At 39.4% G+C, this 17608-nt stretch overlaps 2 protein-coding genes across 3 annotated transcripts; one reads left to right on the top strand and one right to left on the bottom strand.

Annotated features, from left to right (window-relative positions):
- Positions 1–460: 460 nt before the first annotated feature.
- LOC120053772 (cystinosin-like) lies at positions 461–5416 on the bottom strand. Of its 2 annotated transcripts, none has more exons than XM_039001015.1 (11): positions 5352–5416; positions 5058–5144; positions 3550–3628; positions 3341–3428; positions 3040–3143; positions 2781–2918; positions 2571–2670; positions 2254–2373; positions 1864–2034; positions 1603–1720; positions 461–1028 (listed from the first exon to the last, which is right to left on the bottom strand). In XM_039001015.1, the coding sequence occupies exons 2-11, from the start codon at positions 5116–5118 to the stop codon at positions 886–888; spliced, it is 1122 nt and encodes a 373-aa protein (XP_038856943.1). In that variant the 5' UTR covers positions 5119–5144; positions 5352–5416; the 3' UTR covers positions 461–885. The 2 variants fall into 2 exon arrangements, with proteins under 2 accessions (XP_038856943.1, XP_038856944.1); XM_039001016.1 differs by having other exon boundaries at positions 5237–5354.
- Positions 5417–9562: 4146 nt separating this feature from the next.
- Positions 9563–12154, top strand: LOC120053407 (C-C motif chemokine 25-like). The gene is made up of 5 exons (XM_039000529.1): positions 9563–9642; positions 10033–10119; positions 11024–11141; positions 11435–11531; positions 11623–12154. Exons 1-4 carry the CDS (start codon positions 9627–9629, stop codon positions 11529–11531), a joined length of 318 nt encoding a protein of 105 aa, XP_038856457.1. The 5' UTR covers positions 9563–9626; the 3' UTR covers positions 11623–12154.
- The last annotated feature ends 5454 nt before the right edge of the window (positions 12155–17608 follow it).

Here is a 17608-nt window from a genome sequence, read left to right as displayed (position 1 = left end):
CGGTCCGGACCGCCGCCCCCCACTCCACATCCCTGTAAAATATAGCCAGCAAAGGCCGGGGATCTAACGTATGCTAATGTTTAGTCAAACTGCTGCCTCCACATCGAGCTGCAAACACAACGGAGCATTCCCTGCACATCTGCTGACAGTCCCGAAGCTGTCTGGGCAACATTCACTCGCGATTGTGGTTCATTCATTAGATTTGTTTATCTTTCTCCCTGAGCGAATCCTTACCTTCGTTTGCCAGGTCCGCCATTTTACTTCCTTACTGACACCCACAATACTCCGCGGTAGACATGCGCGTTATGGCTCGACAAATAAATGTTACTACCTCTAGGGGGAGTCATGTTTACACATTTGTGCAACAAAACAAAACAGAAATAGTCCCCACCGCCAATTTTGTGCTGTGCACTAGTCCATCATAAAATCAATTTAAGCATAATGAAACATCACACTAATCTTAATTCGTGGAAAACATTTTACTAATTTGACAATAAAGCATGATGTTCTATTTACATTTCAAAACAGAAATTACCTTTCAAATATAGAACACACTTCAAAATAAACAATTGTATTGTATAAAATGAACTATTGCTTTGACAGATGTAAAAGTGATAGGCCTATACAGTCAGTTTTTAAAAAGATTAGAGTTCCTCCCTTAGTGATATCAAACCATAACTAATAATTTCTTCACAAATTATGTAACAAAAAGAAACCCCTATTACCCTAAACAATCATTTTGAAAAAAAGTACTTTTTAAGCAAATGCCCTGTGTTTAAATAGCTTCTCATTCAATGGCCTTGAACACTGCATAGTATAAATCCCTATAAGAAGTAATTTGGCCCCAGTTTCACTGGCAGAGGTAGAGCGTGAGAGGTTATTAGCCTATTTCTGGTCACCCATAGGCTCGTAATGTGTTCTATGCCTGTATAGACAGTAGTGCTGAATGATGAACACCACATCGAAGAATATGGACAACAAACCAAGTCCAGCCTTTGTGGGGTCGCCAAAGATGAGCTTCCATTCATCTAGGAAACAATAGAAACATTATATGATACCCTGACATACTACATCACATGCTGAATTATTTAATGGTTTAAGGCAGAATGTGTGACTGATGGAACTAATCTGAAAAACAACATCAAAATGTATCACTATTTCAATTTACTATTATACCATGTTTAATACCATTATTTAAACCATTTTATTTTCCACTTTCTTTATGGTTTTGTTGTTGTTATTCTTTATGCTGATGACTTTTTCTTATGATTTGTCTGCTCTTCTCCCAAACACAGGGAAAGAGATGGTGAATTGGTGGGCGGGCTTGTGCGTGGGTGGGCATGAAAAGGAAATTATTCTACATAATTGTGCCACTGTCTCATGTTAATGTGCAGGAATAATTGTAAAAAAATATATATATTTTTTAAGTTAAGAAAAACCCATGAAGATAGAAGCTATATAAATAAACAATGAATGACTGCAATTGAAGACACATTTTCAATTGTTGGGACTGTCCTTTGACTGTGGTTTTCACTTTGACTAATTATGTTTTACTGAGGTGTCTGCACATTGGTGATCTATGGTATGCGTGAGCAGCCTTACTGTTGTTATACGACTGAAGGATCATCTGAATGAGACTGAAGCTGCCTCCTATGAAGTCCAGCAACACATTGCCAATGCTCCACCCTTCCGTGCTTTGTCTTTGGTAGTTCATGTAGGCCTGAGGACACACACAGACAGTGTATTGATGATAGACAATGTAGTGGTGATCATGAAAATCAACAATATCTACTGTAACACAAATTATAATTGTGTATAAGCTAAAACCATTCAATATGCAGTCAAATATTGTGAAATCCATACCTGTGGGATGTATTTGACGAGGGTGATACCTAACTTAATGTAGGAGAAATAATAGAGATATTCCAGCCAGGTGATCTTATTGGCCACAGCAACAAAGAGGGTGACCAGGGCGAATGTCCATCCAATCACCAGAAGGCCAATAGCGATCTTGGACAACTTCTGCCCTCCTCTCTTTACCACACACATACAGGAACACAGTCATTACTTTCAACAAGCGTTTAACTGTCAATGTTCATTTGAGGCCTTGACAACAATGCTTTCCTTTCAAAGGATCAGACATACAGTATCTTTTTGCCAACAATCAAAACATAAGCTGATCATTATTTTTCTCCGGCCTATAACCAAAGAGGGACATCTAGGAAGTTATTTTACTAGTCTTCTGTTACTCACCTCATAGATGGCACACTGACAGATATACACAAGTGTCAGCACAACTGCATGGAGACTGAAAAACACATCATTGGCATCCACTGGGTTCACACCGTTTGGATTTTTCTTCACAAACTCTTCCTAAAAAAAATATTTAAAATATAACTATATGGAGTAAAAAACAAGTCAATAGGTCAATAGAAGACCAAAATATTTGAACAAATCCCCATTGGTGTCAATGCATGAATGACACAAAAATCTGAGTTGTGCATGTAGATCTCAAATTAGGATTCGTCCCAATTTGTTACACTGTTAGTGAGGGCATGCAGAGCTCTTACCTTCATGTACGGAACCCAGAAGAGGCCTACATTGAAGACACTGTACGCAATGAAGCCTGTCAAGTTGAGTGCCAGGAAATCAAAGTTCAACCCCACCACACTGTCAAATAGACAAAGTCAGAAATCAAATCCAGATGCACTTTAAGTCTAAATCATTTAAGGCTGAGATTAAATTGTTTAAAAAATAAATATGACAGTTTGAGGCACTACCTTTTTCTTCTCCAGTTCTCATATACTTGAGGGTAGAATGAGATGGACCATGCGAGGAAGTAAATCCAACCAATTAATTGGTTAATGATATCGATGATGTTGCTTCTAATGACCAAGAAACGGATTCTGGTCTTAAAGCTGGAAAACATAAAGAGACTCTTAAGTACATTGTGTTGGTTTAAAATCTGTCTGAAATGTGACATGTGGGAAATTCTCAGAGTTGAAATTCACTAAAAGACAGAAACTGAGAACAACTCACCTTGCAATGTCAGTGTTGTTACTGTATAAATAGGCGGTCACCTGACCCACATGCTCTGCATGAACCTCAAATGTGCTTGATATGGCGTTTGCAGGCAATTGTACCTGGAAATCAGAAATACAGCACATATAAATAATATATAAAACCGTTATGCCTACAACAGAGTATTGATGTTTTACACACTGTGGCTACTGTAGTTCTTTGAAATATGACAGATTCAGATCTCAGATTGCATTAATAATCAATTACATGGTGTTTTGGTCATGCTTTTCAGTAAGTTTGAGTGGTTTAAAAAGCATACCTGCTGAGGCAGTTGAAGTATCGAGGTAACATTTGCAGAGGAGTCAGTGAAGTTAAAAGAAATAAGTGCGGACACATTAAGAGGAGAGCTGCAAAAAGAAATAAAACACCAAACACTGCATTATAACATTATAACACATCACAACAAATAGACATACATGGAATACTGATACAAACTGGCAATAGATGCCCAGATATAAGAAAAGTTACCTAGGTGTTATGGTGATATTGGCTGAACCTTTGACCTCCAGATTTACAGTGGCTGGAGCAGACAGGGATACACTCCCATCTGTTGAAAGAATATGATATTGCAGTTTTCAAATAGGTCTGTTTAGCAAAATGTATTATTCCTAAAACAGTACTTGGGCTTGAGGAGACGATGAATATGACTAGATCTCCTCTGATAACCAGGGTCCTTCAATTCTGATGGTGCTTTCAAGACAACTGGGAATTCGGGGAAAAACGGTCAAATCGTGACATCAGTGATCTTCAGGTTGGCGCTCTAGAAAGAGGGCCGAGTTCCCGACTTGGAATTCCGAGTTGAATGACTGTTCAAAACGATTTTTCCCACTTCCAAGTTGTCTTGAAGTTGTAGTGTTCCAAGTTCCCAGTTGTTTTGAACGCGGCAAAAGTCCCATTAACAAGCTCTGCAAACGTCATAATGGTACTCACCAAAATATCGAGTTTCGCAGAACAACTATAGTCATTACTACCGTTACACACAGTACACACAGTATGCACTTCCAAAAAAGGTATAAATAAAACGTTTTTGACCAAGTGCGCATGCGCTAAATCCACCTTCAGCACCTCCAATAAATTCACTCATTACTGCCACTCACAGGTTGGCTGATCCAGCAGCACAGTATCCCGAAAGATCATTGATTTTATTTAGACCTTTTCCTGATTGCCTAGTGACTTTTACACCTACATACATGTACATATTACCTCGTACCCCTGCATATTGACTCAATACCGGTACTCTTTTTATTGCCTTGTTATGGTTATTTTGTTACCGTTTCCCTTTTGTTATTTGCTCATCTTTTCTTACTTTTTAACCCTGCATTGTTGTTGAAGGGCTCGTAAGTAAGAATTTCACGGTAAAGTCAACATCTGTTGTAAGTTATTCGGCGATCATGAGAAATACAATTTGACTATAACGTTTGCAGAGCTGGTTAATGGGATTTTGAATTGCAGGATCCTGGGCGCCAGAGGAGATTTTGTCCTATTTTTCTTCTTCTCAAGCCAAGATACTGGTTCAGATGGTGCCTTCAAAAAAACTGGGAACTCTGAAAAATACAAGGTCAAATCATTACGTCAGTGATCTTCAGGTTGGAGCTGTAGAAAGAAGCCTCATGCCGTGTTCAAAACAACTAGGAACTCGGGAAAAAAACTATTTGAACGGTCATACAAATCAGAATTCCAACTCGACTTTCTGACCTGAAGATCACTGACGTCATGATTTGACTTTGAGTTAAGTTGTTTTACAGCGCTCACGGCCTATTCGGAACTAGGAAACGTCCAACTTGCTAACTGGTTGTAGTTATACACCTGCAGCGTTCAACTACATTTCCGAGCTTCCTAGTTCTGACTAACATGCGAACGCAGCATGAGTTCCCGAGTTGATGACCGATTTTTCCCGATTTCCCAGTTATTTTGAACGCGGCAAGATTACCAGCTATTAAAATCATAGTTTGTTGGTTGAACAAGGGCAAACTCACCACATGTAATGACCGTACAGAGTGTTATAAACAAGACTGAAAGAAAGTTATTATCTGCCATCTTCAGGGCACGAGCCTTGCTGAATTCTAAAAGTGCAAAAGAGGAACAGATGAGCACTGCTGACCAAATGATCTGCATTAGCTAGGTAACATATGCTGCCATATAAAGTCAGACTTACAACAGCAATGTGCCCTATTCATTTACGGTAAATCAGCTTGCTACTTGGCTGAGTCTTAACAATAGTTTGTTCAACTAACTAATCGTGAAATCAACAGATTAACATTATACGCTACCGCAGCTGAGTGGTGCTTTGTTTTCCTCTGCTTCCGTTAGCTGGCACTAGGTCATATGACTTGGCTCATCTGACTTGTATGACGCGCTGTCTTGGACGCGTTCAAGACTTTCAATGTTGTGGGATGTTTTTTTTTTTTTAATTGAACCTTTATTTAACTAGGCAAGTCAGTTAACACATTCTTATTTACAATGACAGCCTACATCGGCCAAATCCGGACGACGCTGAGCCAATTGTGCTCCCCAATCACGGCCGGCTGTGATATAGAGACTTTTTGACTTGTGCCGAGTTCATATTATAGTTGGAACTAGGACATTGGAAAATGTGCAACTTTCTGAATTGTTGAACACGGCGTGTGTAGACTATAACTACAACCAGTTAGTAAATCGAACATTTCAGAGATTCCTAGTTCCAACTAGCACATTGACTTGGAGCCTCGTGACTCTACTTTGACTTATGACTTGAAAATATCTGGCCAGGTTTTGTCACTCATTTTGTGGCACAGTTGATGTGCTAGTCGAAACTAGGAAACGTCCGAATTGCTAACTGATTGTACTTATACACGTGCCGCGTTCAAATGCAGACTAGGGCCTCTGATTGGACCAGCAAACAGTAAATCAACACAGGTCGGGTTAGCTAGCGAACAGATTGCTGATTTGCTTCAGAGCCGGAGCCCAGAATGAATCCGTTTGCACGGGCATTTGATTTCCATAGAGTGGGGCACGTTTTGGTCACGGGTCCTCTTATTTGGTTATATGTGTAAAATAAAACATATAAGTGTTGAATAAATTGTATTCGTGGAGTGCATTTGTTATAACTATAAAACAGAAAGCATTGGTCATGAAACCCGGTATAATATAATTTTTTATAACGACAACATTTAAATAAATACCCAACCAAGACGCACGGTCAGCAAAATGCATGGTCAAATGACGAAAACATCAGTAGCCTAAACATCATTACAAGGGCCAAGTGTGCTTGATAATAGTGCATTTTTTTGTTTCATTAAGACAGTAGTAAACATTTCCCCCGTTTTTTTCCACCGACGAGCCATTAGATCGAGTTATGGAGGAAACTGACGCCTTTTCAGCTTGAATGGAGGATGTTGTATTTACGAGACGGTCCACTAGGGACACTAGTAAATTACCAGCTGAATACATTAAAGTCTGACGTATAACGAGAATCGACGTAAAAGGAGCAAAAGCGCCATCTTTCGGCTGGTTGGGCTAATAGTAGGCTATGCTATAAGGATATTATTCTAACCTAGGCCTGTCCTCCTCGCCCTAACTCGAAGTCCTCCTGCACCGAGTCGTGTCAGTCAGGCTAGTCCTCATCAGCATTCACAGGATGATTATGTGCTTTTTATCCAAGCAATGAACATAAAACAAATACATGTATTTTTGTGTACAGCTGTCATGTTTAAAATAGAACACAGCCTATAATAAAACAAGGTCATTCTTATTTCTATGGTCACAACCAAGTAAGTGAAAAGTAGCCTATGCAGGCTTAATTTTCTAAATATATCTTATCCTGCAGTGAAAGAAGAAACAGAATACATCTTAGGTATTTTCCTTTGGGATTAACACCAAGCATGCTTATGCTTCTAAAGTACCAGCTGAATACATTAAAGTCTGACGTATAACGAGAATCGACGTAAAAGGAGCAAAAGCGCCATCTTTCGGCTGGTTGGGCTAATAGTAGGCTATGCTATAAGGATATTATTCTAACCTAGGCCTGTCCTCCTCGCCCTAACTCGAAGTCCTCCTGCACCGAGTCGTGTCATTTTACAGGGAATTCTATCAATCATCAATCATTTTTCTTCATTGTGACCCCTTTAGTTTTGACAAGAAGATTTCCTATTTTATTGTAAAAGCGTAACAAGATCACGTTACGTTTTATCTCAACATTTTCAACATAATTTATTTGGCAGTTTTTTACATAACATTTGGTTTCACAATAAACAGAAACTCATACGCCTCCAGTTACTGCCAGTTTGAGATGGGGTATAAAAAAAAATACACCATGTTCCATGCTTTTGGAAATGTTCTTCATAAGACGTTGTTGAGTAATATGTCAAATGGAAGTTCATTATTTATGGGCATCTCTTTTCTCTCATTTTACATAATTGTATATTGCATATGTAACAGTTCAACTCGCCCCGATAACTTTTAAAGTTTCAAGGGCCATTAGGGCATATTTTTTGGGCCAAAGGATGCCAACAACATTATTGGATGACAACATATTTCCTTCCCAGTGTGATGATTGTTTGTTTGATATCTGTCACTACTTTCAAAATATGTAAAGTGTTAACTATTCAATGGATGCAAATGGATCAAAGAATCAAATTGTTGAGGATAAGTAGATCTTACAACTATCAAAGCAAGTCAAATTTTCAAGTTGATTTGAAGATATTTACACTTGTATTATGTTGACTGATACCATCTGGTCTCAATAACACTTTGCCAAATGGGAGGTACAAGTATTTTCCCAACTGCCCAATTGACTTTGGGGATGCTATACAAATCTGATATGAATCAAGTTCAGGGATGTCACATAGTGGCTAGTATGGCAAGAGTTTTCTTTTTACAAGGAAAAAAAGGGTGCAGTCATTTAAATTCAGACTGACGGGACAATTACATTTCAGAACATTATGCAAGTCTTTGCAAGTTCCTAGCAAATTAATCTTCCTAAGCAATGACCAACACAACAAAACAACTGCCACCCAAGACATCCTAAATATTATTTTCTTGTCTCAGCCCTTATGTATTGTTAAATCAGAGGAGGCTGGTGGGCTCATTGTAATGGCTGGAATAGAATTAATGGAACGTTATCAAACACATAAAACATATGGAAACCATATGTTTGATTCCATTACATTTATTCTATTCCAGCCATTAAAATTAGCCCGTCCTCTTATAACTTCAATAATGGATGCTACTTTTAACATAATTGCTTGTGTCAAAACCAGGTATTGAATCTTACATAAACACACAGGCTGATATTCAATCAATTGCAGACAGTGGGTTTCCAGACAGTGTTTTCATTGCTGTTATACAAAAGATATTAAGGAGTCTGCGTGTGGTCCACATTTTCTTAATTCTAAGGATGTAGTTGATTTTTACAGTTAATAAATGACTAAAACAAACCCTGGTCCTGTACACTGATTGCTGACCTGGCTCCTTGGACCTTAGATCCTTCTCCAATAGCAATGAGGGGCCTCAGGGAAATGGAAGCCCTCCCGAAAAACATAATAACATTAAAAAAATTAAAAATGATGGTTGAGTACAGATATTTTGCAGATGTTCTCACAGATGCAGCTAAATGCTTATGTTTCTAGCTCCAACAGTGCAGTAATACCTAACAATACAAAACAATACACACAAATCCCAAAAATAAAAAGACAGACATCAAGAAATATCAGAACGAGCAATGTCAGAATCCGGAATGTAAATATATACACTGAGTGTACAAACATTAGGAACGCCTTCCTAATATTGAGTGGTCTTTTGCCCTCAGAACAGCCTCAATTTGTCGGGGCATGGACTCTACAAGGTGTCGAAAGCATTCCACAGGGATGCTGGCTAGTAATACTGACTAAGGTTCAGGGCAGGATGCTAGGCGGAGGCCGGCTAGTGGTGACAATTAAACATTCTGTTGGCCTCGAGATAGAAGCTGTGTATCAGTCTTTTGGTCCCAACTTTGATGCATCTGTACTGTCGTCACCATCTAGATGGTAGTGGGTGAACAGACTGTGGCTCGGGTGGCTGAAGTCCTTGATGATCTTCTTGGCCTTCCTGTGACACTGGGTGCTGTAGATATCCTGGAGGCCAGGCAGTGTGTGCCTGGTGAATCATTGTGCTGACCGCACCACCCTCTGGAGAGCCCTACAGTTGCGGACGGTCCAATTACCGTACCAGGCGGTGATACAGCCCGACAGCATGCCCTCAATGGTGCATCTTTAGAATTTTGTGAGGGTCTTCAACAGTTTGTCACTCATCATTTCACTGGACTTAAGCCAAGGAAAGCATTGCAGTGGCATTTGATTGTGATGCTCAAATTGTTCAAATTCTACCTCTTCCCAGCAATTGTAAAACATACTGTACTACTAGTTGTCATGCGAGAGGAGGTGTGGCTGATTAAGAGAACATGGTTGGTGGAGGGGTGAAGAAGGTATCAAATGGCAGCTACTGTATAAAGCAGTAGGGAACTCAACAAGACAGAGAAGACAGGTCATTTCTGCAAGGATATTTTGTGTTTTGAGAAGCTTATTTGCGACATGTTCTGCTTTGTTGGTAGGCTTGTGTGTTTATATGCTGACCTATTGCTTGTTAATATGCTTGTCTGATTCTTAATTCATATTTAACTAACTTTTAGCCTATGCTGTGGTAAAAGAAACAAGTTGAGGCAGCTGTTTTAAGAGACAGAGGTTATGGTTAATCTGAGGAATGCATGCTAACTTTTATTAGAACATAGTCAGAGCTTCTGCCAAACCCAACATTGCTGCACAAAACAGCTCCACACATCCAAGTTTTTGAAATCAAGAGGTCAGGATTGGGGTCTGGAAAACAAACATACCAGTATTGTAAATGGGGTGGCCCTGTCAGGAAAACATCCCGTTGACAGTGTGGTGGTATTAAAAAGAGAACGTTTCTCAGGCTTTACATCCTGTCCTGTTCTTACAGTGGACCATAGAAGCAGTGACACCATGAAGTTCCAGGCTTTGTTCTTTCTCTTGCTCCTGGCATGCATGTACCTCAGCATGGCTCAAGGTAGGCACGATTAAATCTACTGTACTGTACATTCTATAGACTAATTATTATGAAGCTTATGTTCCCTGTAATTGGTGTAACAGTCTAAAGCCTATTGTTTGTCCTGATTTGTTCTTGTAATGAAGGTATTGTTGAAAAATCAACTGTACTTGCCTTGCAGCCACTCCACATTCTGTACACTAATAACGTGTTGCAGATAGAGTAGTAACCTCTCGTAATGGAGAGCATTATTCTGCACAAAGTCAGTTATTTCAATATAATGTTGTTTTTTTTTTTACAAGCTTCAACTGGTCCATACTATGTCCAGAAGAGAAAGATTTGTCGGCTCCAAATATTTTTCTTACCAGACAATTTTACACAGACTGATGGTTGTCTCTGTGATCCAATCCTTTCAAAACATTGTCTCAAATCACCTGGCACTAGATTTCACAACCATTTCAATAGTTATATACATGGCTTATGCTGCACTTACAAGCAGTTCTCATATTTGCATTATTAGAAATTGTGAATATGAATAGTCCTGGTGATATGTCTTCTCTTGCACACATCTGCAATACATTTACTCAAAAAAACATTCTTAGAAAATGATCACACTGTAATATTTCGCAACTTCAACTGCACATTTCAAACCATGTGTAACTGAAATATCAGTCAGTGGAGGCGGCTGAGGAGAGGACAACTCATTGTAATAGCTGGAATGGAACAAATGGAATGGCATCAAACCATGTGTTTGATGTATTTGATACCATTCCACTCATTCCGCACCAGCCACTACCAGGAGTCTGTCCTCCCCAATTAAAGTGCCACCAACCTCCTGTGATGTTAGTACATTATAATTTATTAAATTGAAATGTAAGCACAAAGTATAATAGTAACCATTTCCTTTCCCCCTGGTTGTTGTCAGGCTCTTATGGGAACTGCTGTCTGAAGCACGTTGCTGGCCTGAAGAAGAACACCAAGAGGAACGTGATGAGCTACAGGATACAGGAAACAGATGGCGACTGCAACATCAAGGCTGTTGTGTGAGTGTGTTAGAACACCTCCTCACCTTCTGTCCCTAAGTCCTCACTCCCCAAACAACAACAAAGCTACACAGTCAGTCCATCATTGGGACACTGGTAAGGTAGAACAAATCCTCCAGTTTCCTGCAATGGATGCCAAGAAGGCTTTTTGACAGAGAAATTTGGTATTTTTCTACATATTTTGATATCCTTTTTTTCTCCTCGTAGAATGTGAATCTAAAAAACAATACTGAGTCTGAGTGTCTAACGGAAAACAAACACTTTTTATCCCACCACGTGTCTCATATCTGTAGGTTCATGCTGAAGAAACGGAAGACTGTTTGTGCCAATCCCAGCCAGAAGTGGGTACAGAATCTGATGACTGTTGTCGATAAGCAGCAAAGCAACTAGGTACAACTCTCACTCTTAACTAATCCTTTTAGAAATGCTTCTGCGTTTGACAAGTTTACAGTATCTAATTATGGCCTTTTTGTATCAATAGCTTCCTGAGAAAAGAGAATGAGGGGATGTAGTTGAGCTGCTGCTTCGTTGGAGAGTCTTTTAACCAGTGTATGCCAATTTCCATATGTCAAGTGAAATGTGTGGGCAAATATCTGACATATCATCCTGTAAGTAGAATGTGAGCTTCATCATTATATTACTCATTATATTACAGTTTGGCTTAATGAGTTTATATCACATGCTTTTGGGAGAATACCTGAGGTTCCATTGTTAAGGTGGCAATCCAGTAGCATAGCAAGACAACTATACTGTATTACTGTATTCACTGTTAGCATTAGATGACTAACTATGAATGGTGCCTGCTAGTAATGAGCCACTTGGCAGCTTAGCATTATTGTGTGTGTGCTGTGCTGCCTCTGCCTATATGCAGACTACATGCTGACTGTAGGGCCCCTGACCACTAAACTTTTATATAAAGCTACAATTTCTATTTTGATTTCAATCACTACTATGTGAAAACATTATTTGTATAAGTTCACATTTGTAATAAAAATGTAATAAAGTACAAAATGTTGATACATCTCAGAAATATCAATGGATATGTCAATAGGGAATACATAAAACTAATTAAGAATATATATATTAATAGAAAGACATATTTTCATGATGTCCATAATAACCATCTTCCCCACAGTTGTCTTCATATTCTTCCTTTTTAATTGTATGATTCCAAGGACAGCTCATTACACTCTATCTATACATTAACTCTTTATACTGCACAAGTTTCATTTGAAAAAAAGCTTTCACTCCTCTCATTGCCTTCAGCATTTACAGACACAGAACTTCAGCTCTCTGAAGCTTATCACTTGTAATGCCACATATCTACCTGAAATGTGATACAGTATGATGGGCAGAGAATCAACAACAGTTTATACATGTTCATTCTTGCTACAGTCACCATTTTAAGGCAAGTGTGATGCCCCAGGAGAAATCTCTCTATGTATCACCTCCTGTCCCTGCCCTCAGTGGAGTGTGACAGGGAGGCTCCAATATGCTGCAGAGGACAAGGTTCCCATGAGAAGATCTCTGAGACTACACAATGAGACATAAATCCAACCTTGTCTAATTGGTTTGCCTCTGTTTCTTTCCAAGGACACACACAGTATCTCTTTCATCGCTACTAGTGGCCTATTCCTCTTATTAATGTTGATTTAACACTATTGCTATACAGCCACTGAACTACTACAATGAAATTACACTAAAATATGTTCTATCAGGGTTCAAGAGTAATGTATTCAATCAATCTCAGACATCTGAATGGCTGCTTCTGAACTATAAACCACATACCCAACTTCCAGTGAACAAGGCATACAACTGTCAATACAATGCAATATGAACATGGACTGTGATCAATGTTCCAGAACACTGACTTCTTTGTATTTGCCAGGAGCACTGTGAGACTATAAACTATCTATAAACTTGTTTTTGGCCCACACCTCATATTTCTCAACAGTCTCACTTGAGAGGAAGAGAATAACAAGTGATTCATCTGAAAGGATGCTGTTGCAATGCCAAAAGGAAACAGGTCAACATTTGAATTTAAGCAGATATTCACGAGTGACTCAGTACTCAGTTCATAGAAGTTCGTTTTTTTTTATTTCAAAGGTGCATGGGGGAATGAAATACTGAGAAAATGATCTATGTGTAAGCACAGAGAGAATTAGCTTCTTATTACATTCTTGCTCAAATTATTATCCACTCAACATGTTTTTGCAGATACCGAACTCTCATTCCAATCAGAAATGTTGAGGTAAAGCTGAAATGAATTGGCTAATTGTGAAATTAAGTGTGTACAGTAGACACAAAGTTCCACAAACCTTCAGCACAGGCTTTCACCACTACATTATGATATTCAGGGGGTGGGAACTGTTCAACTGTAGACCTTAGGTTATTGACTCAGCTAAGACATAAAGCTCCCCAGAACCACAACAAACAGACCATTCCAAACATCACACTGGATAATGGATGTGATTAGTTACCCCTTATCACCAAAATGCTCCAGTCAGAAACATGATTTATTATTGTCCTATCATTTTAAAGAATTAGCAAAAGGAAAAGAGTCAAAGCAATGTTTCAGACATATTTAGCAATAGCCTAAAAAAAAGTATACATTCAAAGTGATTAAGTCAGGACTCCACTTAGGCACTAGCTTGGAGATAATTTGATAGTTTGTCTCTCCATTTTGTACTCACATGCTTGTCTTAAAACCTACAGGATCGGTGGGTCACCCACGTGACGGTTGAGCTAACATAGGCTAATGTGATTAGCATGAGGTTGTAAGTAACAAGAACACTTCCCAGGACATAGACATATCTGATATTGGCAGAAAGCTGAACTTCTTGTTAATCTAACTGCACTGTCCAATTTACAGTAGCTATTACAGTGAAATAATAGCATGCTATTGTTTGAGGAGAGTGCACAGTTATGAACTTGAAAATGTATTAATAAACCAATTAGGTACATTTGGGCAGTCTTGATACAACATTTTGAAAAGAAATGCAATGGTTCATTGCATCAGTCTAAAACTTTGCAAATACACTGCTGTCATCTGGTGGCTAAAATCTCAATTCTGCCTGGGCTGGAATAATACATTATGGCCTTTATCTTGCATTTCAAAGATGATGGTACAAAAAAATACAAAAAAACACGTTTTTTTCTTTGAATGATCTTTTACCAGATCTAATGTGTTGTATTCTCATACATTAATTTAACATTTCCACAAACATCAAAGTATTTCTTTTCAAATGGTATCAAGAATATGCATATCCTTGCTTCAGGTCCTGAGCTACAGGCAGTTAGACTTGGGTATGTAATTTTAGGCAAACATTTTTTTAAAGGGGCGGATCCTTATTAACAAAGGCATGACTGGGGTTCATCTCATTATTGCAAAATATATTTCCCTGCCAGACTGCCAATCAATGGAGAGGAACAGAACAGGTACATGTACAAACTGTAAGAAACTGGCACACAATAATGAGAGAAAAGGAAAAGTGCTGACAGCTTTTATCACTGCTTGGATCATAGAGGTGGTAATAGCTTCAGGGGAAATGTATGTTGAGTAAGATGGGAGGGCAGTTAGAGAAACTGCTAATGTTTATACAATCCAACCGTCCTGATTTTTATGAGAGCGTAGGTTGCGTTATGAGTAACCTCATAAGAACCTGCAAAACCTCTAAAAAGGCTTTGGAAGTTTTATACTTTTATTGACTTTGACTGATAATAGAACAACATACTCTCTAGAATTTATTTTCTGTAAGATGTTGAGGTTCTGTGATGTCCATGATGTAAAAAATGAACAAATATGTGCTTCAAGTACACAGATGATATTCAAATGCTACTCATTAGACTTCCACTCAGGGGATACTCACAATATAAACGTGTCAGTCTTCCCTAAAGGCCTTTCAACTGTTACTAGCAGCAGGGATGCCCCCTGAACTCACAAGAGGTGATCGATTATTATAAGTTTTTTAATGAATTTGTCTTGATGTGTATGTTTTTAAATTTTTTTATTATTTAAATGGTATAGCAATACACAATACAATATTTTTTTTTACTCATGTCAGGCTCATATTCAAATGACATTTCTCTTGAGCATTAATGGGCACATACAAAGGCAAATAATATTTATTAACATTTTATAAATACTTTACTGATATACTTAATCCACATAAAGTATATCAGTAAAGCATTTATAAAATGACTGTACAAAAATATCTACATAAGCAATATGTTACTGCAGTTTAATTACATTATATCATAATAAAGATATTCATCTTCAGACAAAACATTTCACTTCCAAGCCGCTGAATAGCCAAAATAAAGATCTGTGCACAAAACATTTATGTTTTACAAATTGTACAATGTACCTGTGAATAGAGCTTGTGAATTTACCTCAAGAATATGTTTGTTATATTTACATTAATGTTGAAGGCATACAAGTGTTTGAGGATAAACCTAAGTATTGTAATTCAAATATCAGGGCATTGGCCAGTGCTTCGTGCCTGACTCCCTTACAATTAATATCTGAACAAAGCACTTTTCCTGTATCACAGCTAAGACAAATTAGCCATGTCCTTCCACGAGCACGACCCCAGTTATACACTGCTCAAAAAAATAAAGGGAACACTTATACAACACAATGTAACTCCAAGTCAATCACACTTCTGTGAAATCAAACTGTCCACTTAGGAAGCAACACTGATTGACAATAAATTTCACATGCTGTTGTGCAAATGGAATAGACAACAGGTGGAAATTATAGGCAATTAGCAAGACACCCCCAATAAAGGAGTGGTTCTGCAGGTGGTGACCACAGACCACTTCTCAGTTCCTATGCTTCCTGGCTGATGTTTGGGTCACTTTTGAATGCTGGCGGTGCTTTCACTCTAGTGGTAGCATGAGACGGAGTCTACAACCCACACAAGTGGCTCAGGTAGTGCAGCTCATCCAGGATGGCACATCAATGCGAGCTGTGGCAAGAAGGTTTGCTGTGTCTGTCAGCGTAGTGTCCAGAGCATGGAGGCGCTACCAGGAGACAGGCCAGTACATCAGGAGACGTGGAGGAGGCCGTAGGAGGGCAACAACCCAGCAGCAGGACCGCTACCTCCGCCTTTGTGCAAGGAGGAGCAGGTGGAGCACTGCCAGAGCCCTGCAAAATGACCTCCAGCAGGCCACAAATGTGCATGTGTCTGCTCAAACGGTCAGAAACAGACTCCATGAGGGTGGTATGAGGGCCCGACGTCCACAGGTGGGGGTTGTGCTTACAGCCCAACACCGTGCAGGACGTTTGGCATTTGCCAGAGAACACCAAGATTGGCAAATTCGCCACTGGCGCCCTGTGCTCTTCACAGATGAAAGCAGGTTCACACTGAGCACATGTGACAGACGTGACAGAGTCTGGAGACGCCGTGGAGAACGTTCTGCTGCCTGCAACATCCTCCAGCATGACCGGTTTGGCGGTGGGTCAGTCATGGTGTGGGGTGGTATTTCTTTGGGGGGCCGCACAGCCCTCCATGTGCTCGCCAGAGGTAGCCTGACTGCCATTAGGTACCGAGATGAGATCCTCAGACCCCTTGTGAGACCATATGCTGGTGCGGTTGGCCCTGGGTTCCTCCTAATGCAAGACAATGCTAGACCTCATGTGGCTGGAGTGTGTCAGCAGTTCCTGCAAGAGGAAGGCATTGATGCTATGGACTGGCCCGCCCGTTCCCCAGACCTGAATCCAATTGAGCACATCTGGGACATCATGTCTCGCTCCATCCACCAACGCCACGTTGCACCACAGACTGTCCAGGAGTTGGCGGATGCTTTAGTCCAGGTCTGGGAGGAGATCCCTCAGGAGACCATCCGCCACCTCATCAGGAGCATGCCCAGGCGTTGTAGGGAGGTCATACAGGCACGTGGAGGCCACACACACTACTGAGCCTCATTTTGACTTGTTTTAAGGACATTACATCAAAGTTGGATCAGCCTGTAGTGTGGTTTTCCACTTTAATTTTGAGTGTGACTCCAAATCCAGACCTCCATGGGTTGATAAATTTGATTTCCATTGATCATTTTTGTGTGATTTTGTTGTCAGCACATTCAACTATGTAAAGAAAAAAGTATTTAATAAGAATATTTCATTCATTCAGATCTAGGATGTGTTATTTTAGTGTTCCCTTTATTTTTTTGAGCAGTGTATTTTGACGAAGCACAGGACTAAGTAGGCTTGGAAGATGCTGATGCTGATAGTATTTTTAATCCTTTGTCTCTCGCTGTAAGCCAATTGTACAAAACATAGGCCTATTGAGTGATGTCACAACAAGCTGAAGTCAATTACTGTAGCCTTGTTAGTACATAAAGCTGCAATATAATTAATGTACTTTACAGTACAACCCTGAAATCTGAACCTTTTCACCATTGTATCTTTCTGTCACGGATTTCTTAGGAGTACTGAAATGTAATGATTAATGTGAGCACAAGAT

This window comes from Salvelinus namaycush, chromosome 9 (genome assembly GCF_016432855.1).
Source record: "Salvelinus namaycush isolate Seneca chromosome 9, SaNama_1.0, whole genome shotgun sequence".
In the NCBI taxonomy this organism is placed as follows: domain Eukaryota; kingdom Metazoa; phylum Chordata; class Actinopteri; order Salmoniformes; family Salmonidae; genus Salvelinus; species Salvelinus namaycush.
This window is presented reverse-complemented; position numbering and strand designations above follow the sequence as displayed.

Bases quoted from the DNA above. Each gene is read 5' to 3' on its own strand.
- LOC120053772 (XM_039001015.1), bottom strand. From the start codon at position 5,118: ATGGCAGATAATAACTTTCTTTCAGTCTTGTTTATAACACTCTGTACG. The intron at 2,671-2,780 runs GTAGTGCCTCAA...TCTATTTGACAG, and splicing joins GAGAACTGGAGAAGAAAAAG to TGTGGTGGGGTTGAACTTTG. The intron at 1,029-1,602 runs GTAAGGCTGCTC...ATTGTTTCCTAG, and splicing joins CCTTCAGTCGTATAACAACA to ATGAATGGAAGCTCATCTTT.
- LOC120053407 (XM_039000529.1), top strand. The intron at 10,120-11,023 runs GTAGGCACGATT...GGTTGTTGTCAG, and splicing joins GTACCTCAGCATGGCTCAAG to GCTCTTATGGGAACTGCTGT. The intron at 11,142-11,434 runs GTGAGTGTGTTA...TCATATCTGTAG, and splicing joins TGCAACATCAAGGCTGTTGT to GTTCATGCTGAAGAAACGGA.